This window comes from Musca domestica, unplaced genomic scaffold (genome assembly GCF_030504385.1).
Source record: "Musca domestica strain aabys unplaced genomic scaffold, Musca_domestica.polishedcontigs.V.1.1 20, whole genome shotgun sequence".
In the NCBI taxonomy this organism is placed as follows: Eukaryota; Metazoa; Arthropoda; class Insecta; order Diptera; family Muscidae; genus Musca; species Musca domestica.
In genome coordinates this window covers 10,127,677-10,149,897 of record NW_026712250.1, presented here as the reverse complement: position 1 = coordinate 10,149,897, position 22,221 = coordinate 10,127,677, and the positions used below count along the sequence as shown (strand labels likewise).

General features: G+C 34.1%; 1 protein-coding gene across 1 annotated transcript; it reads right to left on the bottom strand.

Moving 5' to 3' along the window:
* Positions 1-589: 589 nt before the first annotated feature.
* LOC101898956 (CCR4-NOT transcription complex subunit 9) lies at positions 590-21,506 on the bottom strand. The gene is made up of 5 exons (XM_059122425.1): positions 21,153-21,506; positions 5,167-5,547; positions 4,896-5,090; positions 4,208-4,299; positions 590-1,565 (listed from the first exon to the last, which is right to left on the bottom strand). Exons 1-5 carry the CDS (start codon positions 21,198-21,200, stop codon positions 1,385-1,387), a joined length of 897 nt encoding a protein of 298 aa, XP_058978408.1. The 5' UTR covers positions 21,201-21,506; the 3' UTR covers positions 590-1,384.
* Between the last annotated feature and the right edge of the window lie 715 nt (positions 21,507-22,221).

The window sequence follows — 22,221 nt, the reverse complement described above, 5'->3', positions numbered from 1 at the left end:
AAAAATGTTGATTTTCAATTAATTTTTGTGTTTTTTAAAGTTTTTCAAATGATTACAAAATGGGTTTTCCTAAAAAAATCTCTGGATTTACTTTTGGTTTTTTCCTCTGTGTGTGTGTTTTTTTGAGATTTAAATAATTTTTGTTTGTATTTAAAAAAGTACAATATTTTCTAGCATAATTTATTTAATAATAGGAAACAAATGTTTATCTTTTTTTTTTTTTCCTTTAAAAATTTCATAATTTAACTTAGTTTTTATAGAAAAAAAAAATTAAAATTATTTTTTTTATTAAATTCTGTTAAATTTTTGCAATACTTTGTTAATTATTTTATTTTGCTAATAAAAGTCTATATATTCAAATGAAGGTTCTTGCCTTGGTTTTTAGAAAAAAAATCTAGTTTTTATATTTAATTTTTAAAAATTATTTTCTTTTCATATAATGTTGTTGTATGCGTGTGTATGTTGTTGTTTTTTGATGTTTCACTAATTAAATGTTTAAGGTACCATTGCTTAATCATTGTATTATTTTCTTTTTATTTTATAAATATAATTTTTAAACTTCATGTTTTGGTTTTTTTTTTTTTGTTTGTTTTAATTTAATTTAGAAATGTTTAGCATTTTTTTTGTATTTTTTTAACATATTATTATAATATTTTGTTTGTCACAGTCTCCTCTGGTTAGTTTTTAAAATGTAATTATTTAAGATAAGATTTTTTGTTGTTGTTTAACTTAGGTGTTTTTTTGTTTAATGCATATACATAGTTTACATTTAATTTAATTTCCCATAATTTTGTTTTATAAGAGAGTTGTTTGTTTGTTGGTTTGTTTTAGTAATAATATTCACATTTATCACGTTTACTTTACATTATTTTTATTATTATTAATATTTATATAATATATATGCCTTTGATGGCATTTCTGTTTTTTTTTATTTATAAATATGATTTTCATTTATTTGTTTTGTTTTTTTGTGGTACTGTTTTCTAATTTTAAGTAATATTGTTTGTTTATCCCTTATACGAAATGTTATTTGTTTTTGTTTTTTTTTTTTAATGATTCTTTTCAGTATTTTGTATTAAGTAAAAAATATCCTCATTTCTATATAATTGTATTTTTTAATAACGAAAATATATTCTATATAAAAAAACAGACAGACTTTAAGCCATTGGACTGTTTTGTGGATTTTATTTTTTTTTAGTATTGTTTTTTAGAAAAAGCTGCATTCTTTTGTGTTAATCATCATCATAATCATTATTCTGCTGTTATTTGTTTATCTCAGAAGTCTGGTCTGTATTGTGGTGTAGTTACTGTTTTGTTGCTGTTGTTGTTACTCTTCGTACTTTGGGGTAGTGGGGGCTGTGTTTTTGTTGTTTTTAACTTAAATTTATGAGGTCAATGGTGACATACCGATTTGACGGGGATCTGTTGGTGGCACAGCACCCAATTCCAAATTTTTGATTAACAACTGCAACCAGTGTTTGGTTGACTTATCGTCCTGCAGACAAACGGAAAATGTGGCATCACGTAATTGATCTGGAAGACATTGTCGTAAAGCCTCTCGTGCTCTGCAAAAAAAAAAAAAAACAATAATAATAATAATAATAATAATAATAATAATAATAATAATAAATAAAAAACCAACAATTGACATTTCCTTAGAATAGAACAAGTAAAAATATCAGTCGGTTTTGCCGACAGATGTATACCCTCAAGCAATGTTCGAATATTTCAATATATTTTGGCTTCTGTTATGATTTTTCAAATTGTTGACCCTCTATGGAGTAGGTTCTGAAGGAATAGGCCAATATTGACTATTTCGTATCGGACCTAAATAAATATGAGATAAATATTACAACATGCCATATTTGGACTATATCATCTACTTCCCATACTTTATATGAGACATGTGCAAATTTTTGGGAAAAATATGGCACCATATATAGCGGACCGAAATATTCCACTTCATCTAATATATCTAAAAAATACTGGTACGTGCAAAATTTAAAGGAAATCGAACATTTATATCCAATTTTATGCGAAATCATAAATTCCGATTAATTACAAATTCATAGCAGTTTTCTGGCTAAGGTAAGTGTTTAGATATAGCAAGTTGTATAGAATCGCCGATTTGTTTCGGAAGTTATGACAGATAAAAGTATTGAAAATTGTGACCTTTGTGGGTGAGGTACCAGAAGGGGTTGGCAGATGTATATCATCTTCACAACAGATCTTGTGTTAGCAAAAATGTTTGTACGTGGGATATTTGAGGAGATGAATGGGAGGATTTTTGTTTTTCAAAATCTTGAACCCTATGTGGGGGAGGTACCAGAAGGAATGGTCCAATCTAGACCATCATTATAATATGTCTTGTGTTGATAGAAATATTGATCGGAATGGAATCGCACGTTATTTTCGCGTTTTATGAGCTTCATGAGTACTCAAAAATTTGAACCTTTGTGGGGGAGGTACCAGAAGGAATGATCCGATATCAACCATAAATATGACATATATTGTGTTGATGGAAATATTGAGATGTACCAAGTCGGAATGGAATCGGATGTTAATTTAGCATTTTATGAGCTTCATGGACATTCAAAACTTTGACCCTTTGTGGGGGAGGTACCAGAAGGAGTGGACCGATATATTCCATCTTCACACTTACACTTAATAAAAATATTGTAATGTGTGTAATTTGAAGACAATCGGACTCTTACATCACATTTTATAAGAGTTATAATTATTCAAAATTCTGACACTTTGTGGGGGAGGTACCTGATGGAGTGAAACGATATTGTTCATTTTCACACCTGGTCTAGAGCTAATGTAAATATTAGGATTTGCAAAATTGGAGCAAAATTGGACTATCCTTTCTATTTCTGTGCAGCAAATCATTTTCTTTGAAAATTTTGACATTTTGTGTGGGAGGTACCCGAAGGAGTGGACCGATGTACTCCATCTTCACACCAGACCATGGGTTAATAAAAATATTATGATGTGTATAATTTGTAGACAATCGGACTCTTACATCACATTTTATAAGAGTTTAAATTATTCAAAATTCTGACACTTTGTGAGGGAGGTACTTGATGTAGTGATACGATATTGTCCATTTTCACACCTGGTCTAGAGCTAATGTAAATATAAGGATTTGCAAAGTTGGAGCAAAATTGAACTATCCTTTCTCTTTCTATGCAGTAAAATATTTGTTTGAGAATTTCGACCTTTTGTAGGGGAGGTATCAGAAGGAGTGGACCGATCTAACTTTGATAATAATATTACGATATACCAAGGTTGGATCAAATCGGATACTCCCTGCGAGAGTTATCGTGCGCACCAGCCAGCCAGACAGACGGATGGACGGACATCGCTAGATCAACTCTAAATGTCAAGAAACGGATTTGATCCAAAAAAAACCTAACGTCTAAAACCATTATTTCAATGAGGCACGATTTGGCTGTATCAAATGATATATACCCTCTCTAGCCATATGGCTGATGGTATAAAAAAGAAGTTTAAGCTGGCAGCATTGGTATCTATCGGTAGGTCTTGGCGACTACATTGATTTCATCGCTAACTTACCGACAAATTTCGTTAATTAGCAATTTGGTTTTACCGACTTTTGTCGGTAACTCAAAAAATGAGTTAGAGAATTCCACTACTGGCCGATAATCTCGAGAAAAAGAACAAGTTCTCTTCTATCACTTAGTAGGTTTGATCTAAGATTCTCGATATGAACACTGACTGGCCCCTGCAATATCAGATATGTGACCTCAAAATGGGATAACAGCGACCCCGGCTACTCTAGACTAGAAAATGAAGAAGAGAAAGAGAGAGGGAGAGAGAGAGAGATTGAACACATACTATGTAGATGCCCCATGTTATCCAACAAGAGACATGGGCTATTTGCCAGGTGGGAGATAGAAACTCTAACTTTCTTTTCAAACATAGATCCCATCATCATCTACAAGGCTGAAAAGAAGTTTTTCCTGTCTAAGCAGGCCGCCCTTCTCTCTCTCTCTAGTTAAACCCTTTCTTCTCTTTTTCTATATCTCTCCTTTTACCAACAACTTTCTTTTCCTAGAATGAACAAAATGGACCAAAGGTCTTCCTCGTGTAGCTACGCATCCTTAAACCCACCATCCTTTAAAATAAATCCTTTTCACATTCCCATACATAAATATATTTCTTGTAATCATCATCATCTTACCTTGGATTGTCGGATAATCTTAAATAACAACGTACAACATGTTTCAGCAAACGTGCTGATGGCTCCTTAGCTAATTGTATCACCATTTTACCCTGAGGAAAGAAGAAACAAAAAGCAATGAAAATTATTAATAGAAAAACGCATACATTGCAAATTTCTAGAGAACTATAGAAATGGAAAAGGATGAAAGAAGAGTATGTTGTTTACAAAAACCTTTTCCAAGAAGTTACGAAAATGGACAGCCATTGGTGTAAGACTAGTTGATTGTGCGCAAATACATATAATGGAGTCCTTATGGATATATTAATAGTATATGTGAATTATGTGACTAAAAATACAAATCGAACAAGGTTGTGAAGAAGTCAACGGATCTACAATATGGCAGTCAACGAGATTAAAAAAAACCTCCCTTTATATTGAGATTCAAACGCGTAATTTGGACCAGGGCTTTGGGGTCATATAGAATTGTTTAAAACGGATTCTGACTCCAGAATACCTCTCTTTATTTTGAGATTAAAAGACGTAATTTGGACCTGGGCATTGGGGTTATTTAGAATTGTTTAAAACGGATTTTGACTCCGGAATGTTTTCCCGATGTCTACATGTCTTTAAGGACATCTCTTCATCATGGCAACCTTGTTCGATTTTAAAATACTTTACCAAGAAAAAGGCCTCTTTAAGTACTTACCAAAATAATAGCTACATGTGAAAATCGTTCATATGTCTGACAGACATACGACAGACCACTTTCATCCAATAAAATTTTCTGTAAAATAAATGTGGCAACAGTTTTACTTAGCTCTGAGCCAAATTCCATGATGCGTAGGCATAAGGGAATGATTTCCGAAGTTAAAAGAAAAGTTATCACTTCTTGTTCATCAGTCTAGGAAAAAAAGGAAAAAGAAACCATTTAATTTATGAACAGATCTATTCCGAAAATAGAAAGTTAAACAACTCACCTTAACAAGCGCACCAATAACACCCAAACTTGTTAAACGCAAATATTCAAAAGGCCGTGTCTTTGAGGTGGTCTGCAAAAACGGATATAGGAACAGGGGAATTTGTGCTTGCAAAAATACGGTACGCGTGTCGGGATGTGAGGCAACACACTGCAGCAGGGCCAATGCATTGCACACTCGATTCGATTGATGAGCAGTTAATGTGGCAGGATTTATTGAGGGATAGATATTGATGATTTCTTGCAGGAGGGCAGCTATTGTACCGAAACTATGCCATAGCATCGGTGCTAGATCTGTGACGGTTTCGCGTTTTTTGCTCAATTCCAGCAGAGCAGCTTCGCGGGTCTCAGGATGGGCTAGTTCGTTAATCCATTGGAATACCTGGTAAAAAAAATGGAGAGAAGAGAAAAAACAAGGAATTAAAATGACGTCAAAATAAAAAGAATTAAGCCAAAAATTCAAAATATTTATTTCAAATAGGAAAAGACCGAATATTCGGGGATTTAAAAAATAAAATTAAAGGACCAAGAGGATTATAAACCTGGATTTTTTATAAATATTTTATGAAGAGCCGACAGGCCAAAAATCATGGATTTCAAAAGAATAATTTTCAAGATCCAAGTCGTGGAGGAGGTACCAGATGGAATCGTCCGATCTCTACCATCTTTATAACAGATCTTGTGTTGATGGAAATATTGAGCTGTGCCAATTCTGAATGGAATCGGATGTCAATTTCGTGTTTTATGAGCTTCATAGATATTCAAAAATTTGATCCTTTGTGGGGGAGGTACCAGTAGGAGTAGACTTATATATCTTATCTTCACAACAGATCTTGTGTTAGTAGAAATAATGGGATACGTGAAATATAAAGAGAACCAAATGCTTATTTCCGATATTATTCACTTTTTGATTATTCAAAATTTTGACCTTTTGTGGGGAAGGTACCCGAAGGAGTGGCCCGATATCTACCATCTTTATAATAGATCTTGTGTTGATGGAAGTATTGAGATGTGCCAAGTCTGAGTGGAATCGGATGTTAATTTCGTGTTTTATGAGATCCAAAAATATTCAAAACTTTGACCCTTTGTGGGGGAGGTACCAGAATGAGTGGACCAATATATTCCATATTCACACCACACCTTGGGTTAATAAAAATATTGCGATGTGTGTAATTTGAAGAGAACCGGATGTTTATTTCGGATTTTATGATCGTTTTACTTTTTCAAAATTTTAACGCTTTGTGTGGGAGGTATCAGATATATTCCATCTTCACACCAGACCTTGGATTAATAAAAATATTGTGATGTGTACAATTTGAAGACAATCGGATACTTACATCACATTTTAAAACAGTTGTAACTACTCAAAATATTGAACGTATGTGGGGGAGGTACTTGATGGAGTGGACCGATATTGTCCATTTTCGCACCTGACCTAGAACTAATGTAAATATTAGGATATGCAAAGTTGGAGCAAAATCGGATAATGCTTTCTCTTCTTGTGCAGTAAATTATTTTCTTTGAAAATGTTGACATTTTGTGGGGGAGGTGCCAGAAGAAGTGGACCGATATTGTCCATCTCCGAAATCGATGTAAGTTTGACAATAATATTACGATGTACCAAGTTTGAATCAAATCGGATACTCCCTTCGAGAGTTATCGTGTACACCAGCCAGTCAGACAGAAGGACGGATGGACTGACAGACATCGCTAGATCGTCTCCAAATGTCCTGAAACGGATTTGTTCCAAGAAGAGACCTAGGGTCCAAAATCGTTATATCGATGAGGCACGTTTTGGTCGTATCAAACAATATATACCCTCTGTAGCTATATGGCTGAGGGTATACATGGTGAGATGAAAAAATTGTAACCAACTTCAGACTGCTGTCATTTCTAAGTCACTCGTCCGACAGCTGTTAAAATTATTCCAGTGACAGCTCATTATATAGTTTACAAGCGTACAAAACCATTTTGCTGAAAAAATCTCCAGATACTTATCCGTTGGACTATTGTGTCTGGAGTATTTTAGAAAGCAAGCTTTGCACTAAAAAATACCAAAGTGTCGATCACCTCAAGCAAGCGCTTCGCCGGGTATAGGCCAAAATACCGCAGAGCAACATTCGGACAGAGTGTGATGGTTTCATTGGCCGTTTGAAGGCCATAATTCGTACCAAAGGTGGCCAATTCAAACAAATCTAAACTTATTTTAAAATTTGATGACATTTCCTTCATTCAATGAAATTTAAAAAAAGTGTAAAAATTATGGCGTTTGATTTTGTTGCAGTTTTTTTATCTCACCCTGTAAAGAGCATATTTTTCAAGAAGCCACATACCAAATAATGTTCGAGTATTTTTTTTAGGGCCCTGCAGATAAAAAATCATGGATTTTTAAAGAATTCTGTTTTCAAGAATCTACAAGCTAATAATCAGAGACTTTAAAAGAGTATTTTTCCAATGGTCCTCAGACCCTGCAGATCAAAAATCATGGATTTTTAAAGAATTCTGTTTCAAGAATCTACAGGCTATTAATCAAGGACTTTAAAAAAGTATTTTTCCAAGGGTCCTCAGACCGCTAATATAATTTTTTTAAGAAAAATTTTTTCAAAAGATTTTTTTCAAGAACTAACTGACCTATAAACCTCGATTTTCAAAGACTATTTTTTCAAAGACTAAACGCAGCTCTAAGGATTTTTTTTCCAAGGACCAAATTTGGAAGCATTTCAACAATTATTTTAAGAATATTTTTAGGAAGAGCCACCTTACAATTAATTGCAGATATTTAAAGATCGATTTTTTTAAACAATGAACTCAAAATTCTTTCCCTACCCTTTCCCCATTGCTCCCCTAGTGACTTCCCCAAGCTCTGTAGCTGCACGTGGGTTCTAGGGGTATACGCACAGACATATTTAAATGTGTTTACATTTTTCGAAAATATATATTTTTAACAAAACAATGCTGCTGATAAATATTTATTTATTAAAAAAAAAACCACTGGAACACAAACAAACCTCACACCACATAATGACGCTGATAAATAAAATAATAACAACAGAAAACAGCAATCAATTTTAATATGAAAAAAAAAAAAAAATATTAATAAAAAGAAATTTCGAAATAGGTGTTGGTTGCATGATCCGGTGCATGTCGTCCAGAGATATATTATTATACATATGTATATTTATACATATATGTAGATGTGTATGTATGAATAATTATTATAATTTCAATAAAATGCGCAATTCTCACATATGTATTATAACAATTCGATAATAACCCGCAATAAGAAGGCTAAATACGAGTCCACACATTTTTCGGTGGCAAAGAATTTGAAAAAAAACAACAACAACAAAAAACAGAGAAAACAAGTAAAAAACCGGTAAGGAAAGCGTAGCTATATGAAAATCTGAACCGATCTTGATAAAATTTGGCAGAGGTATTTTCGAGCAGCATCTGTTGCCCGGTATCAAATACCGATTTCCACCAAACTTTAGATATTTGTTTCTAGGATGGATTCAGTTGGAATTGCCAAAATTCAGTGCATTTGGACTGATATCAGCCATTTGGTGAACAATAAACCTGATATCGGATAAAGATATATATGGGAGCTACATCCTAATCTGATCCGTTCGCGATAAAATTTGTCACAGGTATTTTTGAGCTCCATAAGCTATTTGATACCAAATATCATTCTTGAGGAGTACATATTACGCATGTGAGGGACTTAAAATATAGATGGGAACTATAGCTATATCTGAACCGATTTCCACCAAATTTAAAGTACTTATTTCTTGGATGAATTCAGTCGGAATTGCTAAAATTCAGTTCATTTGGGCTGATATAAGTCATTAGGTGCAGCATGAAATCTTGCGTTAGCAAAATATTTGGATGTGTGAAATTTGAAGAGAGTTGGATGTTTATTTTGCTTTCTTTGAACGTTTTGTGGGGGAGGTATCAAAAGAAATGGTCAGATTTCTATCATCTTTGTAACAGATCTTGTGTTGACAGAAATATTGAGATGTGCCAAGTCTAAATGGAATCGTATGTTAATTTCGTGTTTTATGAGCTTCATGGATATTCAAAATTTCAAGACCCTTTGTGGGGGACGTACTTGATGGAGTTGACCGATATATTCCATCTTCTCACCAGACCTTGGGTTAATGAAAATATTGTGATGTATGTAATTTGAAGAGAACCGGATACTTATTTCGGATTTTATAATCGATTTGGTTATTAAAAATTCTGCCCCTTTGTGGGGGAGGTACTAGAAGAAATGGACCGATCTCTACCATCTTAAAAACAGATCTTGTGATGACGAAAATATTGAGATGTGCCAAGTTTGAATCGAATCGGATGTTAATTTCGCGTCTTTTGAGCTTTATGAAAATTCAAAATTTTAAACCTTTGTGGGGGAGGTACCAGAAGGAGTGGACCCATATATGTTCCATCTTCACTTCAGACATTGGGTTAATAAAAGTATTGTGACGCGTGTAATTTTAAGACAATCGGGCTTTTATATCAAATTTTATAAGAGTTATAATTATTCAAAAATTTGACCCTTTGTGTGGAAGGTACTTGATGAAGTGGACCGATATTGTCCATTTTCGCACCTGAACTAGCACTGATGCAAATATTAGGATTTGCAAAGTTGGAGCAAAATCGGATTATTCTTTCTCTTTATGTGCAGTAAATTATTTTCTTTGAAAATTTCGACATTTTTTGGGAGAGGTGCCAGAAGTAGTGGACTGATATTACCTATCTCCGAACTCGATCTAAGATTGATAATAATATTACGATGTGCCAAGTTTGGATTAAATCGAATACTCCCTTCGAGAGTTATCGTGCTCCAATGTCCTGAAACGGATTTGATTTAAAGGGACCTAGTGTCTAAAAACCGTTCTTTCGACTGACTAGACACATTTTGGCCGTATCAGATGATATATACCCTCTCTAGCTTATGACTGAGGGTTAGGTTAGGTTAAAGGACGTGCGGTTACCATATGGCAAACGCTACACTCGGAGACCTATAGGTCCATTGTGTTCATCCTAAAAGAATGTTAAGAAAAGAGGAAAAAGTGATTGGAAGAAGAGGTGAAGATAAAAGATAAAGTTGTAGAAAGTGATCTACGGCTGAGGAGTTTGCCTTGTCGTCTTTAGCCACTTGAAGCTTCTGGCTAATTGAAGGATTACTATAGGGTCAGTGTTAGAAAAAGAAGACAGGTCATGTGACATTAGTTCTCCTAGCCTGTGTCTCATATTAATGAGTGCTGGGCAGTGGCAGAGCAAGTGTTCGACTGTCTCGATTTCTTCTTCATCTTGGCAGATCCTACAGTAGTCAGTGTCATCGATCGATAACTGAGGGTATAAAAATGTGTACTAAAGCCATAGGCCTCGTAGAATGTATCGAAAAATATCCACATGCCTTGAATGGCAAGTGATCTCCTTTTCGTTCCAACCTAAGGTAAAAAAAAAAACAAATATTCTTTCCCAAGAACATTGCTTCGAAACGAAATTTAGAAAATTTCTCAATTACTTGAGATTCTTCTAAAGTATGTACTAACTATAATAGCATCTTCAAGTGTTTGGCCTATCTCAAGTCCCCCCTGCTTTCTTCCTCAAATAATTAACAGTATGCCACGGGGAAGGAAGAAAAAGGTAATAATTTATCAAATCTTTTTTGGGTATTCAACGATTACTACCCTTCATACAATTGTGTTTGCAGCCATCTATGGTTGCTGCAGAAAGAAAGTTGTTTACCCTCCCTTTTTGCTTGCCAGCGTTCTGTTTTCATGCCCTCTGGTGCTAAAAAAGAGGAAGTACATTTTCATGCCTGAAATATTATGTGTGGTGTGGTGCAGGGAGAACTGGGAAGAAGGGGAAGAAATATGATCGTTTAGCAGCTGTCAGTCGGATCGTTTGTTCATTCGGCCAACAACCAGTTTGCCTGGCACTTCTCTCACAGCATGTTGCAGAAATGTGTGCTGCTGCTGGCTTGTTGCAGCCTGTCTGCCTGACCGCTAATTCTTCCAACCACCCATCCATCCGTCCAGTGTCGGTATGTAGGTCGGCCGTTTGCTGTTGGTAAAAGCATCTCATTTAAGAGAAATGCATGCATGTGGATCCATTTAGGTATTTTGTTGTTGTTGCTATTGCTATTGTTTTACTTAGGCCGAAACCAAACAAATCTAAACAAAAGATAATAATCATGGTTGGGTCGTTTTGTCGGTCGATCTTTCGGCAGACTTTTACGAAAACGAATTATGAAAAGAAACAGATTATATTCCCATTTTAGGTTTTCTCCTCGCTTTGCTTTGTCTATTGTCTGCATACATGCATGCCCGCCGACCGAGGTTGGTAGAGTGCGTGTGTAAATAGTTTTTTTTTTTGACAAAGACCCTTTTTAAATCTCCACACATTGGTGTCAATGCAACCAAAAATTTACTGGAAACATGAAACATTCCTGGAATTGTTTCCAAATCTATGCATGTTAAACAGGTAGCCAAGGTTTCATGTGGTGTAAACATTGTCTGTCGAAAATGGGTCATGGTTGGATTTCAAATGGCTTAATTTCGCAGGAAAGACATTTGGAAGAGGAGATTTAACCGAAACGTGCATTTATTTAATTAGTATTTGAAAAAAAATTGCTGGCCATTGCTGTAGATTAAGATCAATTTAAAAGTTGACAGAGACCATTGGAATATTGATTTGGTGTTTATTGTTTGTTTTGATATCCTCAGCCCAATATGGACCAAATGTGCCACATCGAAAGAACAATTTAAAGATTTCTTAAAGGACATCAGACACAAAAATCTAATTTTTAAAGGTTATTTTTTCAAGAACCGATCGCTATAATTTTTAACGAATATTTTTTTAGTGACCGACAGACCAATTGTAGCGAATTTAAAAAATATATGTTTTTCAAAGGCCAAAACTGGATTTCTAAAGAATAGTTATACCTTCAGAAATAGAGGCTATATATCATTTGATATGGCCAAAACGTGCCTAGTCGAAATAACGGTTTTTACACCCTAGGTCTATTTAAACCAAATCCGTTTCAGGACATTTGGAGACGATCGAGCGATGTTCGTCGGTACGCCTGTCTGACTGGCACACGGTAACTCTCGAAGGGAGTATTCGATTTGATCCAAACTTGGTACATCGTAATATTATTGTCAAATTTAGATCGAGTTCGGAGATGGGCAATATCGGTCCAAAAGTGAGAGGAGAATCCGATTTTGCACCAAATTTGCAAATCCTCAAAAATGGCATCAGTGCTAGGTCAGGTGCGAAAAACATCGGGTCACTCCATCAAGTACCCCCCCCCCCCCCCCCACAAAAAAAAGGAATAATTAAAACTCTTATAAAATGTGAGGTAAGAGTCCGATTGTCTTCAAATTAAACACATCACATTATTTTTATTTGCCCAAGGTCTGGTGTAAAGATGGAATATTTCGGTCCACTTCTTCTGGTACCTCCCCCACAAAGGTTCAAAATGTTGAATATTCATGGAGCTCATAAAAGACGAAATTAACATTCGATTCCATTCAGACTTGGTACATCTTAATATTTCTCTTAACACAAGATCTGTTATAAAGATGGTAGAGATCGGACCACTCCTTCTGGTACGTCCACCGCGAAAGGGTCAACATTTTGAATATTCATGAAACTCATAAAACACGAAATTAACATCCTATTCCATTCAGACTTTGCAAATCCCAATATTCCCCTCAAAACAAGATCTGCTATGAAGATGGTAGATATCGGACCATTCCTGCTGGTACCTCCCCCACAAAGGGTCAACATTTGTTGAGTAACCGTGAAGCTAATAAAACACGAAATTAACACCCGATTCCATTCCGACTTGGTACATCTCAATATTTCCATCAATACATGATCTGTTAGATGTTAGAGATCGAACCACACCTTCAGGTACCTCCCCCACAAAGGGTCCAAGTTTGGAATAACTAAAAGGATCATAAAATCCGAAATAAGCATTAGGTTCTCTTCAAATTACACAAATCTCATTATTTCTACTAACACAAGATCTGCTGTGAAGATGGAATATATCGGCCCACTCCTGCTGGTAACTCCCCCACAAAGGGTCAACATTTTGAGTATCCATGAAACTCATAAAACACGAAATTAACATTCGATTCCATTCCGTTTTGTTACATCTCAATATTTCTAGCAACACAAGATCTGTTATAAAGATGGTAGAGATCGGGCCATTCCTTCTGGTATCTCCCCCACAAAGGGTCAAAGTTTTGAATAACTAAAACGATCATAAAATCCGAAATAAGCATCCAACTCTCTTCACATTTCACAAATCCAATTATTTTTGCTAAGACAAGATCTGTTGTGAAGAAGATATACATTTGCCAACCCTTTCTGGTACCTCACCCAAAAAGTGTCATAATTCTCTATACTTTTAGCTGTTATAACTTGCGAAATAAGTCAGTGATTCCTTACAACTTTCTATATCCAAATATTTCTCTCAACCAGAAACCTGAGATGAATATGGAAATTATCGGAATTTATGATTTCGCCTAAAATAGGATATAAATGTTCGATTTCTTTCAAATTTTGCCCATTCCAATGTATTTATCTGCATTAGATCAAGTATGAAAATTGAATACTTCGGCCGACTATATCTGGTACCTCACGCATATTTCCACAATTTTCAAAAATTATCACATATCTCATATAAAGTGAAAGAAGTAGTCGATATTGTCCAAATCTGGCACGTCGCAATATTTATATCATATTGATTCAGGTTCGATACGAAATGGACAATATTGGTCCATTCCTTCGGAATCTATTCTATAGAAGGTTAGCAATTTGAATAATCACAACAGAAGTCAGAATATATTTAAATAATCGAACATTGGCTGAGGGTATACATCTGCCGGCAAAGCCGCCTCATATGTTTTAACTTGTTTTTTTTTTTTTTTGTGAAAAAAAAAAATATAATAAATTGCCAAGTCTGATCGAGAACAAAATCGAATGCCAAAAAAATGATGGTAATCCATTGTTTGCGGCGATTTATTTATTTATTTATTTTTTTTTTTTTGAGGGGTCCAAAGTCGCAGGAATGCATTTATATTTATAAATACCACATTACTTTCAGTTGTTGTTATTGTTGTTGTTTTTATTGTTTTTTTTTTTTTTTTGTGCTGATATTTTGGCCTGGTCGTAAATTTATTGTAATCTTGTTTTAATGATGTAATCACGTACGTGAATGAGAATATTGGCAATTGAGTGACGCATTTTAAACAATATTCGCAAAGGCGTAGTAGGTTAAACAACAACAGTAAATAACAGAGTCATAAAATTGGTTTTTTTTTTCTATTTCTTATTAGTCTCTTTAACAACTAGAGGTAGAATAATATTTGTTTGGTTCTTTTGTTTTCATTTTTTAATTTTATACTCCATATTTGTCGTCCATTGGCGGGGCTGTGTATTTGGGAGTTTATTTTCAAAACAAAAAAAAAAGTCATTCAGAATTTGTAAACAGATTTCAAGTGAATACATTTTTTGTCCAAAATGATTTACGTCATCTTTAGAAGAGGGAAAAAATATTCGAAAAAAAAAACAAAAAAACCCTTCAAAGTTGTAAAATAAAACCAACCAATACATTTTTTCAATAACCTGTAGAAAGTAAAAACTTCCAATTGTCTAATAAAGTTCCCCAAACTTCCCTCCTTTTCTTCCTTATCATCTGATGTTTTCATATCACTTCCCTTAAATGGTTCCATATCATTACTTCAATACTCAAAGTACGTCGCAATTTCAAAAACGAAAATCACAAACAACAACTTCTCACCGATATATTTACTAACAACCAAAAAAAAAAAAAAAAAAAAAAAAAAAAAACAAAAAAACAGCGAAACAAAACCAAAACAAATTAGCATTTGGTTAATAAACAAATATTTGCAGTTATAATGTTTATATTTGATATGTGTGAATGTAGATATATTTACATAAATGTGTATGTAGACCGGTGTATAATTTTTGTTTTCTTCTAGAAATAATTTTTGTTTAGGTTTTCAAAATTGCAGGATGGCAGAGTGTAGGAAACGAGTACGTAGCCAACGATAATAAATTTTGAAAAGCCTTATATATTTTCTGAATTACAGAGATAAAGAGGCTTGCGAAAATAATTCTCTGGAGGATATAAAAATTTATTGGGATTTATATAAAACATTTTTTTTTAATTGAATTTTAATATCTAGCACAGATGAACACAAAATTCAAGTCCTTTCAGCAGGAAAATGTAACTAAGACCTTTAAGCATCAACATTTTTCACTATAGCATTATGTGTGGTATATTCCAGAACCTGGACTTACACTGTGTATTTTAGGTGAGGATATGTCCCATCTATCAAGATTTCAAAAAATCGAACTACAGCCACTTCCAAACAACCCACATCACTGGGACACACTATGTGAGACTTATGTCAAAACGTGTACCGGTATTGAAAATATTTTGTTAGACGAATTTTCATTCTCCGAGAACTTTTAATGTCTAAATATAACATGTTTGGTCATTAAATGTTATTCTAAAATAAATAAGTCGACACTAATAAATATTTATAGAAAATAAAACAATTTATAACCCATTTAATTGTTACTATTTTAAACTTTATTCATAATGCCCACCTAGATTTTTCAATTACTATGCACCGAAAACGTGACTAAAATCTATAAAATCGATTTGTTGCATTAATTAGTTCCATTTCATTGACATTTCAGTGCACGTTGCCCTGCACGATGTGTGAAATGGGCGCTTTTCTTGTCGCAACAATGATTGACAACACTTGTTTATATGCAAAGAAATCACAATTACATTCTCACTCTCGTTCCCGTCCTCTTGTACTGGCCCTCTCTCTCACTTTGACAAAAAAACACATTTGTTATTGTTTTGTTCTATTCTCAGTGAAAAAAAGAAAAAACAACATCACATGCGTGTGTGTGTGCGTGCATGTATGTGATTGACTGTCTACGAGAGTAGTTGCGCTTAATATTTTTTTATTGCCATGTTTGTTTTTGTTTTATTCCATATTGCTATTGTTTAGCATGACGACACGACTCACTACTATTTGTTGTTGTATTTTTTTGTTATTATTATGAATACTGCTTCTGTTTTGCACGGTTCTTTTCCACACACACACAGCAAAATAACAACAATTGGCAAAATAGTTGATAAACACACAGATGTTAAAAAGGTGTGGGGGGCAGCCCGCATGTGGGGGGCATGGGCAAGACCTTAGATAGATGAAAGAAGAAATTTAAAAGATAGTGGTGGGGGATAATCTTTTTTCTTCGGTTATGCTGCGTACTTGAATGATTCTGCTACTTGGGTTGCTTGGTTAATTGTCAACAGTGTAGTGTGGAATACATGTTTGTTTATAAAATTGTTATTTTAGTTTCAAAACTAGACACAAAGTGAACAAATAACTGACAGAACACAAGGTCGGCGCTTGATCGAGCATTGCCCACCACACTACTGTTACCACCACTACTAATACTTGTGTTAATAAAAATAAATATAACAATTATTATAAGCAGTACATATTTGTGTAATTAAATGTGTGGGTTGTTGTTGTTACTACTTATAGATAATATTGTTGTTGTTTGTTTTGGTTTTTTTTTTGTTGAACACGAAGACGGCACAACAATACCCTAATTAACAATTATCTCATGATAATTTTGAAGAAAAAATATGAGTAGGCTGGTTGTCTGGCTAGTTTTTTAAAATTCAATAAAAATTATTTAATTATAGCCAGAAATGAATGATAACGACTTCAAAAAAAAAAAGTACTATAGAAACAGTGGGACAAGCAGATAGACTCTTCTCACACTTCCCTCTAAATTTAAATACAATTCATCATAAGATGATAGTGAAGTAAATTAGGGATACATAGGTCGACTTTTGATCAATCATAAAAAGGCACCTAGTTGAACCCAAAATGCAGAAATTGTTTAAAACATTCGAGCTGTTGAAACAAGTTAGCAATATATAGAATTAAACCGGCGCATTGGGACAAGGAAATAGACTCCCTTCTCACACTCTCCTCTTAATTTTAATACAATTCATCACAAGATGATAGTTGAGGTAAATTAGGGACACATAGGTCAACTTTTAATTAATCATATTCGAAACGAAAATGCAGAAATTGTTTAAAAAACTCGAGCTGTTGCAATATATAAAGAATTAAACCCGCTCTCAAAATTCTAAAACAAATTCGAAGTATGCTTCTAGTCCAAAGTGTTGAAGAAACGCATTCATCAATCGAGGGTCTTTGGAATTAAACATTCGGCAAACATCATTACGCCGTATTTCATGACTTATCGTTGAATTCTTGAAACGCACGAAAATAATACGGAATTAGACAAAAAAAAATCATCTTTACTGATGATTTCATTAAAAAAAACGCAATTTTCCCTAACTCTGCCACTATATTTGTGTCCCAAATCGATTCAGTCACTAATCGCCATAGTATTTTATTAATGGATTCTTCGGAGTTTCCTGGCCCAATGTAAATTTCTACTCCCAAAAAAACGCTTAGCACCCACAATCTACAACAACATCAAACCACTTCCACACAAAAAAACATAAATAAATTTTAGGCAATTTGTTAGAGAAAAACAGACAAAAAGCATAATCAACAAAAAGTAAGGAAAACATTAATTAGCTGTTAAAATAAAATGTAGTTTTGTGAATACGAAAAGGTTTATGTACGTATATCGGGGTAAGGCAGTGGTAGAGGAAAATGGTTAATAGCTCCAGTAGAGACGGACGTAGCCACAAAAAGTAGCACTGATATGTGGGTGTCAAATTAAAAAAAAGGAAAATGAAGGGACTAATTGAACCGAAACCGAACACTACCATATCCCCCAATTTAAGGTAGCATTATAAAAAATTTAGATGTTATTTTTAATAATCTGTCAAAGGCAAAGAGCAAACCTTAAACATCTGTCAACTTAACAACTGATTACTGACTTTCGCGAGCATTGGAATAATTTCCTGGTCTTAAAAAACAAACAACAGATCATGAATAACAAATCTAAATCCATATAATAGCAGAGAACAGGGCCTCAATTCTTGTTCTATGAAAATGTGAAATGAAAACTTTTATAAAGGAAAGAACTGTCAAATGAAAAATTTTCAAAAGGAAATATTTTTCATTTCATATTTTCATTGAACAAGAATCCAGGCCCAGAACTGAATTATAAAAATACATGCCTGCTTAGCTTCTTTCATAATTAATGACGAGCATTCTTTATTATGACATTGACTTGTTAATACTTTTAATTAACTTAAGCCTAGTTTCAATTAATATTTATTTGTTTGTTTTCTTTTTTCCAAAATCAAACTCGAACCATACCTTAACTGATTCTGGTAGTTATTCGAAAAAAAAAACAATGACTGAATCACATCAAACGCTTGAACTACTTGGTACCGTCAAATATGAGATATGCTGCTGGGTACAATCAATGCCAAGGTTATGTGGTGAATAAATATTAAAATTGATTACAGGTAATTCTTTTCTTAACCAAATATACCTTGAGCATAACCATGGAGGAGTTGCTTGTTCCATGTGCCATTGAAAGGTGGATTTTTCAAAAAAAAAAAAAAAAAAAAAAAAAAAATGCCCTAAAGAATTTGCAGTGATAGGGAGCCGTAAGGCACATCAGAATATGAAGATGATTTCTGACCTGCCGCTGATTTATGCTAAGAAGTACTAGTCAGTCAAACCTCGCCTGTCCAAAAACTGCACAGCTGAATGTGCAGTTCAAGAGGATATATAATATCGACGACAAACTATTCCAAAACCCTAGAAGTCACATTCTAGAGGTCATATTCAAGTTGTCTGCGCAAGCCACAGCCAACTGCGACAAAGTTAAAAGTAGGAAAAATATACTCAGGCGAGCTTGCCGGCAGCACTTGAAGTGCTCATAAGGAGACCTTGTTGACCTATGTCAGCTTTGCGGTCTCATTATGTACCAAAATGTCCTGAGAACAGCGACAGGGACACCAAGGCAAAAGCCCTTCCCGTATATCAGCATTACCATATGCTTTTGTTGCAACACCTAATTGGGTGTTATCGTGAAAGTCATACAAAACCATCATAAAATAGATAAAACTGGAAGCAGGTTATTCTTAGGAATAGGTTCGGCCAGATTGCCTTAGATATCCTAAAGGTCGGGCGACTTAAGGTCGAACCATATTGAAATTGTTGATGATCGGTGCAGATCTGCAAAAAGCTTCCATATATTACTCCGCCAAACTCTGTTAAAATGACCATTAGTTTCATCCGATTTTAAAATTTAAATCACTCAAAATCCGTAATACGAATTCAGTAACTATTTTCTAGCATAATTTTCTTGACAAATTATAGGTATCTCTTCTAAATATGCCTTGTCCCTGGTTTGTGCTTTCCTTACTGTTTCTTTTTGTTATGGACATTTTTACTCAGGAAAACTTGAGGGTTTGACAAGAAAACTTGGAGGAGCTCAATTCATTTGCATTAACTTGGGTGGGTTTTCAATTATTCCCAATTATCACAATATGTTCCGGAATTTATGTTCTGGATGGGTCATACTCGTACATGATATTAGCTAACCATCCGCCACCACCATGGAGATATCAATGTCAACTATTTATGGAAATTTGAGTTATTTCTTTGCTCTTCTTAGAGGTCAAAAGTGTCAGTGGGCCTTTACGAAAATATCTCAAGCAAATCTTGTTATTTCACATTAAAGCTGAGAAAAATAAACGATAAGAAACATAAAATACATTAGCAAATAAATTTCGAAAATGAATTTTAAAATACCCACAATATTCTTTTTTCACACTGCAGTCGTTGTTTTTGTTTCTTTCTTCTTTTTTTCTCTTAGCTAGAAATCTGCCATTGCCGTACTTGTTTTTAGCATTTCATGTTATTGTTTTGTGAACTGAATAGTTAAGGAGGAGGAGGCACTGAAAGTGGGGACAATGATCATGATGATGGTGGTGGAGGAGGATGGCGGTGATAGCAGTTTAATTGTTTTTGCCATTTCGATGCTGATATTTTTTTTTTCTTCTTCTTCTTGGCTTTTCTTTTAATTTTATACATTTTTTTATTCTCATTGCGGGTTGTTGCTACTCTAGGTGGCGGCTAGCTTGTTGTTGTTGTATATACAGTTGATGGTGATGACGTTGTTGTTTTTGTTATTGTTGTACAAATGTTGACGTTCATTGCAAATTGTTTTGCACTAACAGCAAAAACAACAACAACAAGAGTCGAGCCGACGTGCCGTATGTACCGTGAGTAGTGTAGTCGTGAGTGAAGGTTTTACACAATTGGGGTCGTTGATACTTGCAATAACAACATTGCTGCTAGCAGCGAAAAATATAGAAGGAAAACTACAACGGCGACAACGAAAGCAGCAATTACTGAAAAAAAAAACTAAACTGCAAAAACAAATAGTGTTCAAGTAGATGACAACCTAAAAAAAACTCTAAAACTACAGCAAAAACGTTATCCTTAGAGAAAGCTCGCTTGGCTTGCTGCTGTTTCCATTGCCACCCCCTAAATTTACTAAAGGCAATTTATGTACCAGGAACTTTGTTTTTTTTTTCGGGAAGTTGAAGCCATTACCACAATACCTGGCAACCATAAAATATTAATGAAATAAAAATAAAGAGAATAATGGAAAAGAAACAAACAAAAAAAAACAACAACGCAAATAAGGCCATACGGAACCAAAAAAAAAAATATGATAATCAAACACACACCACACACACGGTTCGGTTTTTGGGTACGTAACTGTATGTGTGTTTGTGTAAATGTGTATGGCCAATAAAAGTCCCAAAGCTGCTGCTGTTGCGTTTTTTTTCTGTTTTTTCTTTCTATCCCCTAATTTATCCAGCCATAAATTGCTTCTCAATACCTATAAAAGAGTTTTTCAATACGGTTTTCCTGCAGAAAATATCAAAAAACTCACCTTTTCCTGTTCACTTTGTGGAGTCATACACCCGCCGTCCGTCATCATTAAATAAACTTTTTCTCGTGCTTTTTTTTGACTTGCTAAAGAAACACTTTTTTCTCCAGATTTCTCTTGGCTTTTTTTTCTTGTTTTTACAAATTGCTTCTGCTTTTTTGGATAATTTTCAATGCTCAATTGCTTTATGCTATACTTTTTTTCCTTATTATATTTAGAAATTCACTGGTATTTCACTTCCTTTTTCTTATTAAATCACAATCTTTTTATAACTTTTTTCTCTTTTTTTCACTTTTCCGAATATTTTTCCGTCAGCTTGCGATGCTTCTTCTTTTTTGAGTAAAGCCCAACACACTTCGGAGTGGCAGTGCAAAGTTACGGCGTCGATGAAAAATGATGTCTCACGCCGTTAAGATTTGTTGCAGCGAACAGGGTTGTATTTCTGTACAAATTTCTGTGGCCATTACGGTACGTAACGTAAAGCTTACGTTACCAGACAATAAATGGCTAAACATTGATGTGTTCATCCGAATGATATACGATTTTGTGAACAAAACTATTAAGCAATGAGCTTCGCTTTCTGATTCTTTGAATTTTCAATTGGTAAAGGTAAGATAACTGATAACAGAGGATTACTCTTTTGCATTGTTCAATGCTAACAATTTTTAGAGTTACTAACGATATACATTACGATTTTTAGTACAAAAGCATCCAGATACATATCAAAAATCGAACATACCATCAAAAAATTACATTCGTAAAGGTTAATATCATGATACGGAGGAATTATGAAGAGAACGTAGTGCAATCATGTGCATACAATATTTCACAATTATATATTTGACAATGTCTAGTTTTCAAAATGTTTATTCAAAAATGGGAATCTATTTTCTATGTAGTTTATATTTTAATAGGTCAATTACAGAAAGTGCAGAGCTACTTATAACCGACAACCCCAAAGATGTAAGTACATAAGAAGCATGAAGTCATGGCTAGCCATTTCATGGCTACTTTAGTTGCAATTAAAGTTTATGTTGATTATTTATTTTATTTTTGTTAATTTAATTTATTT

What these genes read in the sequence shown, in the direction of transcription:
- LOC101898956 (XM_059122425.1), bottom strand. Translation starts at nt 21,200, where the DNA reads ATGATGACGGACGGCGGGTGTATGACTCCACAAAGTGAACAGGAAAAG. An exon ending in TTATTGGTGCGCTTGTTAAG is followed by an intron (nt 5,091 to 5,166) that starts GTGAGTTGTTTA and finishes TTTTTTTCCTAG; the next exon opens with ACTGATGAACAAGAAGTGAT. An exon ending in AGATTATCCGACAATCCAAG is followed by an intron (nt 1,566 to 4,207) that starts GTAAGATGATGA and finishes TTTTTTTTGCAG; the next exon opens with AGCACGAGAGGCTTTACGAC.